General features: G+C 30.2%; 4 protein-coding genes across 5 annotated transcripts; 3 read left to right on the top strand and 1 right to left on the bottom strand.

Annotated features, from left to right (window-relative positions):
- Window positions 1–304: 304 nt before the first annotated feature.
- Window positions 305–4,681, top strand: LOC105422589 (helix-loop-helix protein 1). Of its 2 annotated transcripts, none has more exons than XM_011632011.3 (4): window positions 305–651; window positions 2,329–2,399; window positions 2,467–2,651; window positions 2,924–4,681. In XM_011632011.3, the coding sequence occupies exons 3-4, from the start codon at window positions 2,476–2,478 to the stop codon at window positions 3,075–3,077; spliced, it is 330 nt and encodes a 109-aa protein (XP_011630313.1). In that variant the 5' UTR covers window positions 305–651; window positions 2,329–2,399; window positions 2,467–2,475; the 3' UTR covers window positions 3,078–4,681. The 2 variants fall into 2 exon arrangements, with proteins under 2 accessions (XP_011630313.1, XP_088932636.1); XM_089076510.1 differs by having other exon boundaries at window positions 2,448–2,651.
- A 742-nt stretch (window positions 4,682–5,423) lies between these two features.
- Window positions 5,424–9,441, top strand: LOC105422615 (uncharacterized). Its single transcript, XM_011632053.3, has 7 exons — window positions 5,424–5,744; window positions 7,047–7,312; window positions 7,779–8,126; window positions 8,406–8,658; window positions 8,737–8,805; window positions 8,878–8,964; window positions 9,247–9,441. The coding sequence occupies exons 1-7, from the start codon at window positions 5,445–5,447 to the stop codon at window positions 9,337–9,339; spliced, it is 1,416 nt and encodes a 471-aa protein (XP_011630355.2). The 5' UTR covers window positions 5,424–5,444; the 3' UTR covers window positions 9,340–9,441.
- A 1,213-nt stretch (window positions 9,442–10,654) lies between these two features.
- Window positions 10,655–14,487, top strand: LOC105422588 (uncharacterized). The gene is made up of 7 exons (XM_011632010.2): window positions 10,655–11,506; window positions 12,005–12,273; window positions 12,510–12,695; window positions 13,185–13,434; window positions 13,573–13,641; window positions 13,741–13,830; window positions 14,266–14,487. The coding sequence occupies exons 1-7, from the start codon at window positions 11,219–11,221 to the stop codon at window positions 14,416–14,418; spliced, it is 1,305 nt and encodes a 434-aa protein (XP_011630312.2). The 5' UTR covers window positions 10,655–11,218; the 3' UTR covers window positions 14,419–14,487.
- Window positions 14,488–16,696: 2,209 nt separating this feature from the next.
- On the bottom strand, window positions 16,697–20,567 carry LOC105422585 (protein KRI1 homolog). Its single transcript, XM_011632007.3, has 9 exons — window positions 20,321–20,567; window positions 19,925–20,004; window positions 19,024–19,416; window positions 18,629–18,945; window positions 18,363–18,544; window positions 18,021–18,280; window positions 17,679–17,942; window positions 17,405–17,562; window positions 16,697–17,323 (listed from the first exon to the last, which is right to left on the bottom strand). Exons 1-9 carry the CDS (start codon window positions 20,430–20,432, stop codon window positions 16,747–16,749), a joined length of 2,343 nt encoding a protein of 780 aa, XP_011630309.2. The 5' UTR covers window positions 20,433–20,567; the 3' UTR covers window positions 16,697–16,746.
- Between the last annotated feature and the right edge of the window lie 52 nt (window positions 20,568–20,619).

The following is a 20,619-nucleotide window of genomic DNA, read 5'->3' as shown; positions in this document are numbered from 1 at the left end:
CATCAGCGATGGAACGTCGAATGATCAATAAAATAGTCCGTGTATCCGGAAGGCTGTGTAAAATACTGTCGCGTGAATTACGAAATGCGGCGGAATGGCGACGTGGCATCAGGTGTCGGGGCGGGTTTACCGGGATGTCTCTCGATTGTCGATTGGAGAACGCCCGGGATGTTGCCAGGGATGCTGGGAATTGAGAGGGCGAGGGAGGCTGCGATATCAGGACCAAGGGCGTGGTTACGGGGGATGAAACTGCCCCTTCCCACGAGCGTCGTGTAGCCAAATTCACCCTTCCCTATAGTTTTTATATCAGGGATGCTGCCCGTTGTCTCTCCCGACGATCTCGTCGAAGCTAGGAGATCGAGATGTTGTCAGAGACGATCTTGTTGTCACGGATAAAGTTAACGACCGGTGTCAATCTAATCGCAATCTAAAATAGATAAATAATCAAGTGATTTAGCAGAGTGGAATATTTTGAAGAATCTACAGGTTTTCTCTCGTGTGTTGGAATTATTAGAAAGTGATCAGATAAAATTTCGTGCATGATTGTTTAATTGGTGAGAAAAAATTTAATTGAAGGAAAGCAAGAAAAATGACATCACTTCAAATCGAATGAGAACAGGCGAGGGAAATTCTTTATCTTGGAAAATTATGGTAAGTGACAAATAAATAAATTAAAATATGTATTAATTGTTATATAGAAAAAGTCTAAATAAATAGTCTAATCTATATACAAAATATAGTTTTGCTCTATGAAAAAAATATTAAAAACATCTCAGGAAACAGGAAAAATTAAATTTTTTATATGTAATTTTCAAAAATTTATAAAATTAGATTGCTGCAAAGTTTTTTATTTCAATATTGATACTAAAAACATATTTTTATTCTCATTTAATTTCTTTTTATTAATTAAAATTTTTAACTTATCTTTCGTAATTACAAACATTTTAATATAAATATAACTTACTATCGAACTTTATAAGAATTACAAAGTTTATATTTTTATAAAATTGTGTTCCCATAAAATCATACATTGTAAAATCGTAAAGATAAAAAAATCTACGGAGTCTCGTATCGATTTGATTGGATAGCAGTGTCACAATAAATATTAAAAGGAGTTTCAAGGAGACTTGTCGCCGAAAATCTGGGTAGGTTTCTCTTAAATATTAAAGAAAGAAACGCAGAGAAGGAGAGTAAAACACAGAGAAGGAGTGGTGAATGCTCATACAAATTGCCAGTTTACCACAAGAATCAGATCAAACAGCAGTTTGGGGTTGTTTTTCGTCAATATTTGATGGCGAACACGCCATTTATGCGAAGCACATACCGCGTTTCTCTGAATGATGCAATACTTTTCTTGTAAACCGCTGTCAAAACGGTTGTTTTAATGACACCATGAAATCCACATTTTACAAAATTTATGAAACTTTATATTTTTTTTCTCTATACATAGAAAATGTGAAATGTTCTTAATATATATTCCATTTTCTATTCTGTTAAAGCTTGTCTATTTCTGACTTTATCCTCTTTTACGACCATAATTCTCTTACATAGGTTATGTTTGTGTACTTAACAAATATTTGGCTATCCAATTATCGCCGACCGAACCCCAATATTCTGAAATATAACCCCTTTTATGCTGCATTTTTTCGTTTCTGCGAATCCCTAGGATCAACAGTGCGAAAAATTGGATTATTTCGTGTTTATTATATTGTCTTCTTCTAAAAATTGTATATTATTTATTAAATAAATGTAATGTTAATAAACATCTATATCTAAATAAATCAAAATCAATATTATTATTAGTTAATTATTTATAATATTACTATTTAATTTTTTCTCTCTTTCTTTTAATAATAATAATACTTAAATTACTACATATTAACTGATATAATTAAACATTTAATTTTTAATTACCAATTATTAATTTATTATATAATATTTATACAAATAAAATTACAGTTAATATTTTACGTTCTATAATAATTATAATGATTACAATTAATTATAATAACACAATATTTTTTATCTGCAGTTATTTCTCGTGAGCAAAAATATCGATCTCTTAATTTCCATAAATATTTGTATATAAGTAAATAATTTTGTAGATTTTTCTAAAATACATTCATCAGATAATATATTTTAGAATTAAACATATCAATTTGACGAGACAATATACTTTCAAATTAAAATCGCAATTTATAAGACAGGATTATAAAATATTTCTGATATTTATAATGTTACCTGCAACAAGATTAATCTTGTCGCAATTATACTCGCGTTCTTTTGTGTGTGTCATCGATTGACAGCCATCATCAATTATAATTGCAGCTACATGCAATCGCAGCTACGGGAAGAGATATAGCGGTGTTTTGCAATGCGAATCTACGTCCGGGTCGAAGGTGAGAATATAATCTTTCGCGACAGATCAGACTGAACCTCTTTGAAAGGAACATTCACGGATCGCAGACGAGGCACATGAAGAGCTTCAATTGCGATTTCGCGAACGAGGATAGAGCGGTTCCCATGGCGAACAGCGGCCACGGGGTCGCCGTTAATGGCGTGGGCGCTCCTGGTTCGGGCACTTTGTCAAGGGAGGAGAGACGCAGGCGAAGAAGAGCCACCCAAAAGTATCGAACCGCACACGCTACACGGTAAGACTACGATAAGCGTAGTTGCAAAATTACAAGGACAAATGGAAGGAAGCTAAAACATTGAAATATGATTCACGAATCCGCTTACAACACAATTATTGATTGTATAATTAGAATATTTTGAGAATTACAATTTTCTCGCATCCGGAAAAATTACCGGGATAATTTAAGCCAATTCCAAAAGAGCAAATTAGCATGGCTAGTTTTCTAGATTTCTTTTATAATATAACGAAAGCATCGTTGCTTAAAGTGGATAATGTTTGTCTCGTCAGGGAAAGAGTCAGAGTGGAGGCGTTCAACTTGGCGTTTGCGGAACTACGAAAGCTACTGCCGACCTTGCCACCAGACAAGAAGCTCTCGAAAATCGAAATTCTTCGGCTGGCAATTTGCTATATCGCTTACCTGAATCACGTACTCCAAGCTTGAATTTGCGTATCTCAATGAATAGAGAAAGAAGACTTAGAACTCTGTTTCTTCATCATCATATGCTGATTGAAATGCGAACTGACTGTCGATCATTTTTTTAAAGAATAAGAAAACATTACTTATACATATTATTTTTAAAACCATCTCTTTTTTTGCATTTCTTGAGACGATTTATTTTATTATTTGTTTTAATTTCCGAGTGGACTCTAAATGATCTCCGATCAATTAGTTCAGAGATTTAAGCATTCGATGACTAATGAAAGAACTGTTCGGTACATTCAACAATTGTTAAAAATATGATCGTCATTGAATTGCATAAACTGCATTGTGCAGAGTCATGCCGTTTATCGCGATACATCCGTCGATATCCTCGAATCTATCCGATTCCTGCGGATTAGTAAGCCACCTCGGGACAATGGAACGGTTTCCCATGGGATCGCTACCCCTCTGCATTCTTCGAAATTCTCCTACTACCCTCGATAGTCGTCGTTCAGCCACGTATCCGATCGTTGTCGATTATATGGCACACGAACTTAAGTGAAAAAGAATGGGATTGCCGAAGAGGCCAACTTCACGGATCGTCGCCTTGCGCCTCTCGTTTCCCGATTCTCTGCAAAGTGATTGCACGACTTGATCGCTCGGAAATCGACGTGAGATTGATCATCATTGCGAACCAAACTGGCTTCTTTGCGAAGAAAGCGCACAGAATTAGAATGGGAGAAATTAAAGATTTAATCTTTACAATGGATTTTAAATTTTAGAATTATTATTTTTATTATCATTACTAGTTCTTTTTAACATTTTCTGACAAGATTATTTAGAAAGAAGTATATACATATTTCTCGATAAGTTAAAAAGTTTTATTAGTTTAATCTAATTTGATTTTCTCCTTGATCTTCTTCTCATTAATCTCCTAATGAATACGATACGAGATAAACATATAACAATAAAAATTAAATATTTGATTTATTATTGATTCAATTTTTTGTGAATTAAATATAATTAACTAAGCCTACTTAGATTATTTCATTTCGACAAAGATCAATATTTTATGGACAACACTATCACACGAGTTCGTCTTTCATTAATTATCTAAAGCGGATCTATAGCGGATAATGATATATACAAGTATTATGTGAGTAAGAATTATGCGAAAAAATTTTATCTCTGTGTGTTTATTTCGCAAACAAGTCAATTAAGAAGACAAATATGGTTAAGCGATTAATTCATTTAATTACTATTCAATTAACATCTCGTTTATAATTATTAGTTTTATACATAAATAAATGTCGATTGCAATAAAAATATTCTATACAATGTGTACAATCAGGAGCGTTAATCCGATTGTGTTTGCAGAGAGATTTTATTATATACGCAATTTTTTTTTATTCTTCCACGAGACATATTGGATTTTATTATTAACTATAGAAAAAAATAAATATTGTTAAGTATTACAGAGAAATTTGATCGCTAAGTATACGCGCACTGGGTGACATTGACTCTCCCATCTCTACATTTGGTATGCGTTATATATACATAATTAATAATCGATTATGAGTTCTGTATTGCATGTTTGGCAAAAAATAAATTACAAACAAAGACAATTGTCACATTTATCTTTATCGCAGCCTTCCCGACTTTTTATCAATCCTTTTTACATTACTCAAGTATTTTTCAAGAATAATTCTCAAGGTAATGTAAAAAATTTTCCATCGAGAAGCATAATATAGCTATTGTCTTTACGCAAAAATTACAATAATATTTCCTGACCGTACATTTCTCCGATGTAGCGCAAATTTAAACCAGTAATTATCTTCTCCCAATACATACATGTTGTAAGTTCTGGACGATACTTTATAATATTACTCTCATTAAAATAATAAAAAAACGAGTCTCATGTGAACGTTAGTACAACAAATTATTCATTGCTTCGCAGACAAAGTTGACTCTTTTAGATATAGATGATCGCTTCAAAGGCCACCGCGGAGGCTCGTTTGCGCACGTTCATTCATTTAGCACACCCGTATTCTTCATAATAATCGCCAAGTATATTTCTTCGTCCATCGACGAAGGTAGATCTTCAAGTTATAAAGATACGAGAATACAGGTGCAGTGAAAAAAGAATCAATCCGACCAGAACGCGATTATCAATTCACTGCGTGATATTAATCTAACACGTGTAAATTAATCTAATACAGATCAAATAAAAAAGAGAAAATTGTGCGCATTTATAATTAATATTGGAACGTGTATGAAAACGAATGAGGAAGATATCGATTGAATATTTGGTTTCGTCAAAAAAAGTACAAAAATCAGATTAATAATTTCGTCTAAATTTACAAAACGCTGGTTCTATCTTTAGTCGAGATGAAACTATTTGCGCGTCCAAAATGTTTTTCCGAAGCGATAGCGCCAGTGACAACTCTAAATCGTCTAATGGGACTTCGTGCTTTCGAATATCCTCGTGATCGCCCAAGACCTATACTCAGTCTGATTTACCTTTTGATTGCTTATGGTATATACTGTAATGGCTCGTTGAGATTGGAGGAAGTATATTTTGCGGACATTCGATTGATGAAGCTGGAATATGTTTTATATAAATTATTATCGTATTTCTTTTTTTGTTCTGTAATAATCAAACTGTTATTGGGCTGGTGGTACACGAAGGTGAGTAAATAAAACACTACATACATAAAGTAATTTATAAACAAAATTGATTCAGAAATTATTATCTCTAGTATTATTTACGTATCGTTTATAACATACAAATTATATACGGAAAATATGCTGAATACTGGTTATCTCGAAATCATATCTCATCATATTTTATGTTTATTATTAAATATGAAAAATCTTTAGTGACAAAAATGAAAAAATATGAAATACAAATAAACGAAAAATAAGTAACGGAGACAAAAATTTAATTTACATTGTGTTTTGTGCATGCTAATAATACCTTAAAGAATCAGGAATAATTAATGTTAATTTTTTTATCAATTTACATAACTAATGTAATAATACAATTTTATTTTGAGTTTTATATTTTGAATTTTATATTTTCATAAAAGAAAATTTGCTATAAAATAATTTATATTTATTATAGAGAGTGTCTGGCATCGGTCATATCACCTCTCGTGTGTAGGTACAGCTGGTAAAACTGAGTAGAAAAGTCCTCTATCATTTTGCAATTTTTGCGATAATTATCGAGTTATTAATTATTAAAAATCACCATATTATCCCGGCCTACCGGCAAATACAAACGCGCGGCAAGATACTCTCGCCCGGCGATCATCATTGATAGGCTCGTGAGGAATTGTTTATTTTAAGCGGCTCGTGCGTAGCTATTGCCGTTTGAAATTAGAATAGGTATATTAGAAATCAAACATTTTTATATCAATTATTATAAAGATTAAATCAATGTTTTAATAAGATTTATGAAATTTTCTAAATTATATCATTACAGAATTTGTTATCATATTGTAAGACTGACAATTAATAATAATTAAGTAAAACTAATAATTAATAAAAATATGTTACAAATTACAAAAATAAATTTAAGCCAGTTTTATTTCGACATCTTTCCGTTATTGTTATTTATTATTTATTACATATTTACAATTTTTTGGTTTATTATAAAATAGATATTAATTAATGATTCCTTTTATTAATCTTCTATTTTTAATTATTTTTATTCATAAATTCGATATCTTCAAAGAAAATATGATTTAGACGATGGATTACTTAAATCATATTTTTTACAGCATATTACAAAAAGATTTAAGAACAAATTAATTTGTCATTGGTGAAAGAATATAATAATAACGTTTGAAATATTAAATTGCAATTTCCACTATTTATTTACAAATCAGAATCAAATGAAAAATATAATAAAAAATAGCCTAAGTATGCATTTGACAATTCACTAATATAGAAAAAACTTATGCTTATATTATAAATTGATATTTGCAGGAATTCAAAATTTGTCACAAAAAAATTTTTGAGATAGATGAAACATTACGACAGCTTGGATCGACAGTGAACTATGACAAAATATATTTTGTGACAATTGGAGTGATAATTATTTCGTTTACATTCGGTTTTATTTTGTGCATCTTGGCTTTCAGTCACTTGCAGGTACACACAGATATATTTAATTCAATGTACATGACGGTAGTATATACATATGGACTGTGTGTCAATGCCATTACTATCTTTGAATTCTATTTGTTTGTAAGGTAAGTAACTCTTTTTGAGTATAATCTAGAAATTTGTTATAAAATTTTCAATTAATATTGTATCATTTAACATAACTTATTTGTATATAAGATTATTAAAACATTGAATCATATTATATTAATATGAATCACTTTTGTAAAACAAGATTTGATTAATATATAATATAATAATAATAATAATTAAAGACCTATTAAAGATGATGTATTAACTTATTACTATAAAATAGTAAAAAAGTGTGTGTGTGTGTGTGTGTGTGTGTGTGTGTGTGTGTGTGTGTGTGTGTGTACGCGCGCGCGTGCGTGTGTTATTTTTTCTATATAATCAACATTGTCTTCCACGCATTTTTGGTATTGCATCAGCTTTTTTAATCTGTCGAAAAAAATCTGTTAATTCGATGAGGATCTAATAATTTGGACTAATTAGTAACACTTGGCTTTAGTTTAGTTTAGTTTTGTCATTTTGCAGATGCTTACAAATGAAATTTAGATTAGTCAACCAACTTTTATGTGACAGCATAATAACAGGTTCATCGGCAGATATGAAATTGGGCATTTTTGAAATGAAAGATTATACTAATATCATGAACGCCCAACAGCGAAAACGTATGATTTCTATGAAGATGTTTCGATGGTTTCAACAAGAGCAATCACGAATAAATAATTCGAAGAAGCAAAATTCGATAACTCAGATTGAGCCTCAGTCTCCATTCCATCTCGAAAAACAATTCCAAAGTGAACTCCGAAATCGGTTTCAAAGACACGATCCAGTAATGACAAAATGTGAAAAACGTAAATATTTAGTACAAACAATTAAGTAAGTATGGGGAATTATAAAATAAAATACATAGATTGCATTTATTTCTACATAAACTAAGTTTTATGGCATGTTTTTTAAGTATCTTTTCGTTAAAAATCGATTCAAAATTCATCAATTTTGATCAAAATATTTAAAAGTTGTAATTTTCTACAACACATTTCGAGAGATATTTAAGATAAATTTTATTATTTAAGTTATTTAAACTTTTTAAGAAACAAAAGAGATTTTCTCCTTATAAAATAAACGTATTTCTAATTATTTTGGAATATTGTTAAGGCAGGTGCATCTGGAGTTAATTAGAGTAACGAAAATATTATGCACCATTCTCGGTGTACAAACAGCTTGGGAGATAGGTGTGACTACTATATTTCTCACTGGAATTCTTTATAATTTCTACGTCCGATATATTATAGAACAAAAGAAAGTAAACAACTTTTTTGTGCAAACATGCCTGATGATTGCACAGACCTTTATTCACATTTTGAAAGCCGCTTCTTTGAGTTGCGTTTGCAGATATGCGGCCAATGAGGTAATCTATCTTATGTATCCTAATGTGTTGCTTAATCATAAATTTCTTTTATAACATCAGGATGACATTAACTTATAGGGAAACAAAACTATCGAAATTATCCACGCAACTTATGGGTGCGATGCAAATGTAAATTTGCAGGAAGAGGTTTGTTTGTTTCAATGCACAACTGATTGCTGTTTTTCATATGATCTTAATTATTGTTAGTGATTGTTTCAGATTCAACAATTTGGTATTCAAATCTTGCAAAATCCAGTGAGATTCTCCGCATTTGGTCTTACTCTGGATAATCGTGTTTTAACTATGGTTTGTATCAAATTATTCCATAATATAAAAATATTATAATGCAAGATATTGTTGTTTTTATTGTTATGAGTGATTTCTAAATAGTTTTTAAAAAAAAAGATGTAATTAAATATGTATTAAATATATAATGTAATTACGTTATAATATGTTATGTATTAAATATGTACGTAATTTAAAAAATTCAATATCTTCTAATCTTGTTTAAATATAACTATTTTTATAATTCCACTTTAATTATATTATATTATAAAAATATAATTTTTATCTTTTTCCTGTTTATAGATTTTGAAAAATGTAACCATTTACATAGTTATCATGATACAAGTGAGCAACGCACTGGAATCGAACAATGCCATACAATATACACATTTTTGAGAAATGATATATATTAATAAATAATAATGTTCTTTAAATTATAAATAAATTAATAATGTATATCTAACAAATATCGCTAAATCATAAAAATAAAAATTGGACAATGTAATAAGCTAAAACATTTAATAAATTATTTTATCCCTCTAAACTCTACAATAAAATTTTATATATTGAACTTGATTGAATAAGAGAGATTAATCTCACATAACTCTTTCTATTCGATCTGCATACATTTGGCAGATAAAAAATTTATAGAAATATAAAAGTAATTATATATAAAAGTAAATATATAATATATTATAGAAATATATAATAGTAGTAAATTTTCTATTCTATTAAATTAATTGGATATATTTATATGCCTGTAATTAAGTTACTTATAATGAAGTGATAATATAAAGATATCTATATATTTTTAGATGTTTATTAATTTTTTTAACATGGAAGAGCTAACTGTGTGGTTGCAAATGTCAACCACAACAAAGAATTGTTAGAATTGTTAGTAAAAGCATTATGCCGCCATATAAGTATATACTCGGGAAAAATGTATGTGCGTTGGTTATTATGTATTCTCCTTCCTATCTTCATTTGTTGCATTTCACTTTCCTTTATTGCTGGGACGTCGGAGGTGTTATCGAAGTCTACAGAGCGAAATGTACGACTTCATGAGCTTACAGTTCTTTTGCAATATGTATGATAATTACTTGCAATTATCATAAATATTATATAATGAAACAAAATTTATGCATATTATTAGTTGTAAAATTATAATTAGAAGACTTTTTAAAGAATTTTAATAATTCACGGAATAATCTTATCTGATATATAATTAATCCTTGTTGAAAGTCTCTTTTATTGTACATCGATCTTTTATTTTACAATTATGTCAGTAATACGAATTTATATTTTTAACCCTCGTATTGTCATTAACAAGATAGCTCTTAGCCTGATACTTTGCACGATATCGATCTTCCCGGTGAAGTCTCTTGGGCATTCATCCATTATGAGATCGGACACCCGATGTATTTGTCGTTTATTTCGCGCCGCGTGCGCCTTGTCATCGTTTAAATTTATCATTATCTATCGCGCAATACTGTGCTATCAATATTGTTATTTTGTTTTGTACTTTGTTCGGTACCTTACAGACCAATGTTATCGAAGATTTCGGTGTAATCTTTAAAAAAATTTATTTTACGTTCCATAATATATATGTAATAATATGTTTCTATATAAAATACAAGTAATTACCAATAAATTAATATTAAAAAGGAAAGATTACATTTTTTTTTATTTTTGTCTTTGTCATCAAAAAAACATATAAATGTCTCAAAATACAAAAGTAAAAATAATAAAAAACAGAAAGAAAATTTCAAAATATTGCACTATGTTTTCCAAGAATTAAAAGCAATTGTTATTTTTCAAATTAAACGTCGCAATCTCCTAATTGATCTAGACATGTTATTTAAATTGATGTTTTGAGAGAATAAAATTTCAGAAATTCCGATGTATTCACAGAATATATCACAGAAACAAAAAAAGAATGCAGAGTGCAAGAGTGCAAGAGTGATTTTTTTTGCAATATTGCGGACTGATATCGATCACGAGTCCTTGATGAATCCTTTGGGATACGGGAACCTCGCGAACATCGTTTATTTAGGTCGAGCGTTCACCATTTCACGCCGCCACCACCTGTTCGACCACCTTCGGCTGCCCACCCTTGTCAGGGGTGACTTTTAGTATTACATTCTCACGCATGTGGAACACGCGACGCGACTACAGTATCATCGTCCATTTCTCAGTCGCGGAACACGCATATGTGTAGTCGACAGCGAAAGACACTGTTCGTTTATTAAGACTAGTGTCTCAATCATCCACGAGGATGTTTCAACCGAAGACTCTACAGGAAATGACCATGCCGTTGTTCGTGGCAAACATCATTCTCGGTATGGGAATGTGGACCATCAAACGAGGCAGAATTTTGAATATTATGTACTCAATGATCTGTCTGGTGGGCTATTGCGTCTTGATGAAGCTGTCGATGGAATACCTGGATACCTACTATCTACACAAAGTGCATCGGCTCGGTAACTTGACGTTCCAAGCGATTTTCTACGCTAACATTTGCTTGACATTATGGCTCATCCCTTGCGGCTGGTTGAGACGAAAGGTAATTTCAGATAATTGTTATACACAGAAAGAATGATTTTGCTGAAGTATTTAAAAATTTGGCCAGATATAGATGTGAAAATAATTTTGTTGATTCAAAATAATGTACAATACTTAAGCGTGATGATAATATAATGGCAAAAATTTTATATATATCTATATACAATTAATGTGAACGTAGTTTTGTGTGTGTGTGTGTGTGTGTGTGTGTGTGTGTGTGTGTGTGTGTGTGTGTGTGTGTACAACTAATGTGAACGTTTTACATAATTACCCAATAAAATTATTTTCAGATCTATATCTAGCCAAGTTTTTAAATACTTCAGCAAAACTGAACTCTTTCTAGAGGATATTTCTTAGTGTGATAATTTTTCGTAACAATTAATTTCAATATATCATACGTAAGCAGTAATTTTATTAAATCCAGAAAATAGACTCTACCAAGTTTGATTTCGTGCCTTGAATTTTTCTAGTCTCGAATATTATTTTTCAACTTTCGTAGCACATGAAAGCGGCAATGATGCGCATCCTAATGTGTGAGAAAACCATGGAACAGATGGGATTGCAGAAGAATTATCGAAAATTATATCTAGGTCAACTTTACGCTCTCATATTCGTTATAGTGGCGTTCATCTCGTTCGCGGTGATCAATTACGATGGGATGTTCACAGAAGAAACACCCATGCATATCAGAATCATCATCATGCTTGCCGTAAATTATCCCGTTGCTTTACTCTATGTGAGCGACGTATCTTTTTTGCATTGGGTTAGGTAAAGCAATCTCGTATGAGTACAAAGTAATAAATTTTTATCTATGTTCAAGTACAAACAGCTTGGCATTCGCGTATTGAAATTATTATTGATTCAATAATAATTTTAGATTTCAATTAATTTAACGCGTTTCAAATTTCTTGTGATATAACGTTTTGCGATTTTTTGAAATTATTGAAAACTGTATATTAAGTTATCGTTATTATTTGTCCCGTTTCTGTTATGAATTCTTGAAGATACGCGACGCTTCGATTCGAGCAGCTGAACAATCTGCTGCAACGCATGTTAACGACCACACCAGATTCACCACAGCACAAAAGGGTGCTTAAAATGAAGGACGAGTGGAACAAGACCTTCACTGCATCCGCGACGCAACAGGATCGTAAGACGAAAGAAAACACTGACACAATGAGGGCCGTCAAGTGAGGTTTTTATTTTAACGCGCGTATAAATAAATTTCTTTTGTTATTTTACATACAAACATCTTGCATATTTATACATATTTGCGCACATATACTTACGTTATTATAACATTTGGAATTTGTTCAGTGTGATAATGAATTATTCATGAATAATATTTTCTTCTGTCTTGCTCTACAAGTTACACATTTATTTCTGATAATTAATGTTCTATTTATCACGTAATTATGCAAATTGTTACTTATAAATTCAAACTTCATTTTGAATCCATTATACAAAATATAATTATTTAACGAAAGAAAAATTTAAAGATATAATTAGATGCTACATCTTGAAAAATAATGGAATTGAATGTAAAAAAATTAACGTAATTCTATATTGCGATGTTCTAATTGAATAGCATATTATTTTTCTTTTTAATGGAATTAGTCTTATAATGAGATATGCATTTCAAAATAATTTGATTGAATGTTTTCTCTTTTTCAACAAAGACAAGTTCATCTAGAATTAATCAAGTCCACCAGAAGTACGAATGAAGCATATGGTATACAGATTCTTCTTTCCATGACGATATCGTTCGTGTTTATCACTAGTCTCTTGTACTACGCTTATTCGATTTTTTGGCTACCTCTTGACAAAGAGGTATTTCGACGGGAGATGATACCAGTCGTTGGCTGGATTCTGTTCTATTCGTCAAAGGTCCTTGTTATAAACCATATGTGCGCAGTAGCGAGCATTGAGGCAAGCATTAAGAAGCAATTTTATAATTTTCTTTGTCTTCTTCGGAATTAATGAAATATATTTTTAAACGTTATCATTTTTTTGAATATTAGAAAAGAAATTAATTTGTCGCAAATATGATATATGAATTTTCTTCAGGCTGCAAACACGGGTGATATAATTTGCGAACTATACGAGCCGTCAACTAGCAAAGAATTTCGCGCGGAGGCAAGTTTGTTTTATATTAGAGCCAAAAAATAAAAGAAAATAACAAAGAAAATTACGAATTAAATAAGAAAGAAAATTAGAAATCAATATCTTTTGCAGATACGGGACTTTACTCTACAACTGATACAGAACCCGTTAATTTTCACAGCATGCGGATTTTTCAATCTAGATCATACGTTCATTCATGGGGTAAGAGTGTTTCGCCTAAATTTGGTATAAAGTAAAAAGTTTTTTCGAAAATGTAAAGTGATAAATTCTGAGATTAATCGTACAAAAGTATAGACTTTTAATCGCTTGTGAGCATAATAACGCGTGTCTTTGTTTGACCTACTTTAATTTCCATAATGCCTTCGTTCATGAGCTTTCATTTATTTTTTATTACTTTGTACTTTGTTTACGTTTAATTTCAGTTACGTTTAACTTCATTTTATAATTTTTTCGTTTCATAATATTTTTTCTAATTAATGATTAATCATTTAAATTTATAAATTTTTGTAAATATTAATAAACAATATAAACAATATAAAATTAATATATACTTGGAACTTCTATATTTTGTTAAAAATAAAAATTAAAAATACTGTAATAAAAAATCAATTTATCAAAATTTTTGCTTTTTCTCAGGTCATTGGCTCGGTCACCACATACCTTGTGATTCTCATTCAAGTTGGAGATTTACCAACAGGGAAGATATCCAATTCCACAGATTACATCATAAAGTACAACAGTTCCAATTTTACTACGTTTGATACGTTTACAACTGACGTTTATCTGTAAAAATGAATTTCGTACATGTTGTTTTGCATTTTACTCCATGTAGATAAAAAAAAATTGAAGATTTATGAAGATTTATGCTGTTTTAAGATTTATGTTGTTATAAATACATATACTTTGTGTGTACTGCATGATGCCCAAGATAAGAAAAAATCAATTTTTTTCATCTTATTGGACGCTAAAATTTTGCACAGAAATAATCTATTTTAGCAAATTGAGATATTATTTATATATATATAATAAAGTATTATTATACACTTTTTTTATAAATATGATATATCGATTCTTATTCCTGATCTTTTTCATCAGCATTTTAACGGGATAAAAATCGATTTTTTGCAAAGCTAAATTTGTTTTATAATATCTGTAATACTTCTTTAATAATGCTTGCTGATTCCTCAAATCTATGTTCCCATCTTTGAGATTTTAAGCGTAAAAGGGATGATGCAAAGTATTTAATAGCACGATCAATTAACGGTGAGGATCCGACGAGACCAAATTCTATCCGACGATTTTCCGCCAATTAGAACGCCGACGGGGATACTGTGTCAATTACACTACCCTAAATGCACTTATCCTGCTCGCCTACTATCCAGATGGAGGCGTTAGCCCGTGAAATTCGGTCCTACCGATAATTCAATAGTTCCTAACTCGGTCGAAGCCTCCTATTCCCGATCAATTATGTATACGTGCGAGACATTGAGTAAAACTTTTACTCAAATTTCTCAAATATTTTTCTTTTATTCTACAAATCTTTTAAAATTTCATTAATAATATTATCCTTATTCTAGTATTTTATATTAATAATTCATATGCCATCTTTTTATTTTTTTCCAACTTATTAGGTATGTTTCGCACTTCTTCTTCAATCCATTTACATTCTCTTTTTTGTATTGATCGAATATCTCGATGGTAATTGCCGTATGATTCTATCTTTGAAAAGCAAGAATTAGAAAAATTAAGATGTTATTAGAAAATTGTTCATAGTAGAATCACGCTTCATTTTACGCAACGATGTCCCGTCGACGTATTCGATGCATAATCTACGAGGAAACATATTCGAACGTATGGTTTAAGGAGGGATGTGCAGGGCGTACGTTTACATCGAGGATAACATTAATTGGGAATTAAGGGCGCGAACGCGCCGGTGGCCGTCAGGAGCCACCTGCTACTACTAGTACTCTCGTTGAGCCAAGGGGATTGATTTATTGTACCCGGGGGAGAAAGAGGGTTGTGGAGCGGTTCGGACTGATCCAACCGATGCTATTGTACCCTCTCGTTAAATAAAATTCTTAACAGGCATCGCGGATATATTATCAACAATATTGTTTTCTAAATTTAAACCCTTTTCCTCTGCGAGCAATCGAATCTTCTATCTTTTAAAATTACATCCAAGCATATTTTATAGAATTTAATGGTTTGACTAATTCTATCTTTTTAACATTGTTTGAAGAAATCATGAAAATATATATATCTGTCTTGTATGTTTTAATCCAAAAAGAACATAAGCCAAAATATTTGGAAACGTCTTGGATGTAAAGATATAATTTTACGGTATCTTTATGTTAAAGCAGAACAATTGTGATAGAAATATTAAACGTAAAAAATAATTATTTAATATCATTAACATAATTTTACTAACAACTATGAAAAATTTATAATGCAAACAAAATAATCTTACTAATCTTCCTTAAAATTTTTCAGTTTCTGATTTTCAAACAGTTTTCCAGAGGTATGATTATATATCATTTACATATCAAATATAAAACTATTATAGAAAATAAAATTAATTATAGTTTAATTAAAATTCTTTATATTTATAATTACATGGTAAAAATATTAGTGGAACACATGAAGAACTTAGTAAGTGAAATCCATAATGCGCGTGGATCAATGGAATATATTTTTTGTTAGAGCATACGGATTGGATTATAGATGGAAATTGTGGAAAGGCAAACACAAACAGCAGTCTACGATCCTAATAATCCGCAAACGTCGTTTATCATCCGAAAGTGGATCCGCCCTAACTCGAGACCACTCCTACTCGAGGGTGCGCGCAGTCGCTGACTGCTGTCTCTTATCCCTTGCGTGTATATATATATGTTTGTATATGCTTTTTCGCAATCTACATTAGACTGCTTTTACGATTATAAGTACAAATCTACATATTCATTTAATTTTTTATAATAAATTTGCAATCTGATCCGATTATGTGTGTGTGGGCGCGCGCGCGCGTATGTAGGTGTAACGAGAGGAAAAAAATTATATATATTATGTCACATAAAATTTAAAATTATATATTTACAGATATAGTACAAAAAACATTAATATTTATAATTTTTTGTTGCCATATTTCAATTTATTTTTTAATTTCTTAGGGTTAATTCCATATGTCTTCAATCTTTTTGCATTTAAAGACATTGTTAAATCATCATAGTCTGTTTTGTGCTTCCCAGTATTCACTTGAGAATTCTTATTCTTCTTTTTTTTCCGGCTCTTTATAGACTTTTCAATAGATGTTATTTTTTCGTTATTATTTTCCACTTTAATGTTAATATTTGCTTTTATTTGAGACTTTTCTTTTTCTGCGTGATCTATCTTCATTTTCTTAGAAAATGGAGCATCGCCATCAGTTTCTGATTTGTTCTTTCGTTTCTGCTTTTTGCTCTTATTTATTATATTTTTCTCTTGCATATCTTTTTCTTCTTCTTTATCATCTTTATTATTGTAAGAATTGTTCTGTGTATTATTTTCTGTTGTACATATGAGTTCTTTTTTACATATGGTATCAGTATTAGTAGAATTGTTGGCTTTAGTTTTCTTTTTTTGTCTGCGTTTCTTCTTGTCAAGATTGGTTTGCTTAGTTATATCTTCTTCTCCTTTTTCTTTTTCTTCCTCTTCTGGCTCACTAAATGTAGAAGATTAGATTACAATTTATAGCACATATATAATATATAATATATTTTTAATCTTCTAATATAATACTTACGTATATAAGCTTCTAAGAATTTTTCGTTTATATGCTTCATTCGCGGCTTTTTCTTTATATGTTCGAATTTCATTCTTTTCTACATGTTCCGGTTTATGCTTGAGAGCATGTCTTAAGGAACACCATCTATTCAATTCCTTATCATCAGCCATTAAGATCTTGAATAAATATGTAAAAATATGTTTATTAAATTATGAAAATTATTATAATTATTATTATACTTTTGTTAGAATTATTGCCTTTAATAACAAAATTTTACATAATTAACACTTACTTCTTCAATACTTAATCCATAATCATTCGGCACTACTTTCCTGTACTTAAATCTACAAGGCAAGTTTCCGATCATGTCTTCATAATCTAACGAATAATATTGATCGAAATATTCTGTATACGAAGGGAATTGTTTTGGATCAAATTTTGGTTTCTCCTTTGCTATAAGTTCAGCAAATTTAGAGCGCCTCCTTCGTTTTCTCTTTTTTGTATTTTCAATCAATTCGGACTGCAGATCTTGAGATGCATCGTAATCAGCATCCATCTATAATAGAACTGAACTAATAAAGATTCTATCATAAAATCAATATCAATAAAATATGTAATAGGTAAATTATAATACATGAAAATCTGGATCTTCACAATGAGGTTCCTCGTATGACGCAGTTTCCATGTCAATTTTATCTGTGGTTGGATCATATGTATCCCATTTGGGTTCGATACCCAATTCTTCATTAATCTCTGGGAATTCCGGCTTTTGCATCTCATCTTCACCACCAGCATAATATTCATCATTAAAAAGTTCCTTCATCTTTCTATCGTGTTCATTTGGATCAAAATCGGAATCAAAATCAACGTTATCAAAACGCATATCATCATTTCCTATAATTAGAACATAGTATAATATGATTAAACAATTTAGCATAAATTTTACTAAAGTTCGGAAGTTGAACAGTTATGTCACCTGTGATTTCTTTCAACTTTTCTATCTTTTCTTCTATTTCCTTCCTCTTTAACGCTTTCAATTGTTTCAGTTCCTCTCTCTTTTGCTGTTTCTCTTCCTCTTTTCTTTGTTTAACTTCTGCTCTCTTCTGCGCTCTGCGCGTATCTTTTTTTCGCATCGAGTTTTCCATTGTTCGTGGGTATCTTAATAAAATAAAAAAATTATAAATAGAAAAAAAGAAATAAGTGTATTTGATAATTAACATTTATTTGAGTAAGAATTTCTACCTTTTGATAAATTCTTGATCAGGTTCTTCGAATCTAAAATTGTATTTACGTTCAAATTCCTCTTGTTTTAGGATAGTTTTTTCATCTTCCGACAAATTCTCATCACTATCATGAATAACTTGATTGTATTCTAAGTCAACATCATTCAATTCTTTATCCATATGTTTGTTATTTAAAATGTAATCTCTCAAAAATTTTTCATTTGAATCTAAATTAGGATTCGACCAAAAATCACGCAATGGTTTAAGCATTTCTTTATCGTCGGAATCTATTTCTACTTCCTGACCTCTTAACCATTCCTTATATGATTCTTCTTCCTAAACATGTAAAAGAATACTATTATACATACACACGTACACATATAAAATAATTAAAAATATAATGATTAAAAATACTTTATGCTTTTCATCTTCTGTCTTGTGTTTGATCTTCAAAAAATCGTTCTCTTCATCTTCATCTTCATTTTTTAGAGCATGTTTGAAACTATCTCTTAAATGTTTTTGTTCTTCCATATAAGTGGGCATTTTAGATAAAATTTTTTGTCTTGTGTTGTCTTCATCTTCACTGCTACTAAACCGTCCGTCTCTTTCTAATATCATTTTACGTTCATAATCACGTAAAGAGATAGGTTTCTCTTTCTTTGACTTTTTATCCTTCTTTTTTGCTTCAGTATTTTCTAATGTTTCATGTTTGCCATCATTAAAGAATTTAACTTTCTCATATATACTTGGATCCTCAGATTTCAAACAAGCCATTGTTATAAGAAACTCTTTATCAAATTGTGGATCCTAAATAAAAGAATTATTGTTAGATACTTATGAATATTATTTATATATATTTGAATTTTAAATTAAAACATAAAAAAATTGAAAAATAAAAAATAGAAAATTAATCAAATATTTATGAAAGTACACATGAGAGTAATTTTAAAATAACTGATAATCATTTGATTATTGGTTGTGTTCAACAGAAAAAGCAACTTTTGTAAAAATAAGCAATTGTTGTAAAATCCTTTAATTTATATATTTAGATCCATGAGGAATTAATGGCAGACATCTTTCTCTGCTGAACGCAGCTATTGATTATTAAGCTTTGAACTGTTGTATAAGTTTGTTAAAAATAGCAGTATATAGTTTGTGATATAAGCAATTAATTTCAAATTTACATGTATAATAAATTAAAAAAAAAAAAAATACAGATTATCAAATTCTTAAGATTGAGTTCATCAAGCAGATGCCTTTTCCATTTTTGTTCTGTTAATTAATAATTTGTTGGATAAATTAGAAATCAACATACAATTTCATCATCTTCTGATGAACTACTTTCACTGGATTCATCTTCTGAAAATAAAGCAGCTTCCCCATATCTTGCCTTCACTACAAAATAAATAAGAATAAAAAAAGATTACAATTATAGAATCACACAATTAAATACTCATGTAAGAAAATTTCATTGAATAACAATTGTTGCACATGATAGTGAGATTAGTTAAAATAATTTTTTTCGGATTTAAATATTTCGATTCTTTATTTCACGTAAATATCGGTCAATTACAATTATATTTAATATATAATTAGTATATAATATATAATTATGTGTAATTAATATATAATTAGTATATAATTTAATATAATTTTTCGACAGGAAAATTCTTGCATCTATTAGGGGCATATACAGGTTAGATTCACTTACATTTATGTAATTCCTCCTTTTGACGAAAGTTATCATAAATATTGGCATATTCTTGATTTATCTTCAATTCTCCATCAGAATCGGAGTTATCGTTATTGAATAATACAGACATGTTAATCAAGTATCCGAGTACAGGCAAAGCATGCGAATCATAAAATGACACCAGAGAAAAGTCCGACAGCAGCCATTCCAGCTTTTGTGTAAGGGCTTTCCCACACTAAACGCGATATAACTTCGTCACATATCAAAAAACAAGACGATGATTGGCTACCACGTTGCCGCGTATCGCGTTATCGCTT

The sequence above is a fragment of the Pogonomyrmex barbatus genome, unplaced genomic scaffold (assembly GCF_055798465.1).
Source record: "Pogonomyrmex barbatus isolate J1 unplaced genomic scaffold, ASM5579846v1 scaffold2, whole genome shotgun sequence".
In the NCBI taxonomy this organism is placed as follows: Eukaryota; Metazoa; Arthropoda; class Insecta; order Hymenoptera; family Formicidae; genus Pogonomyrmex; species Pogonomyrmex barbatus.
This window is presented reverse-complemented; position numbering and strand designations above follow the sequence as displayed.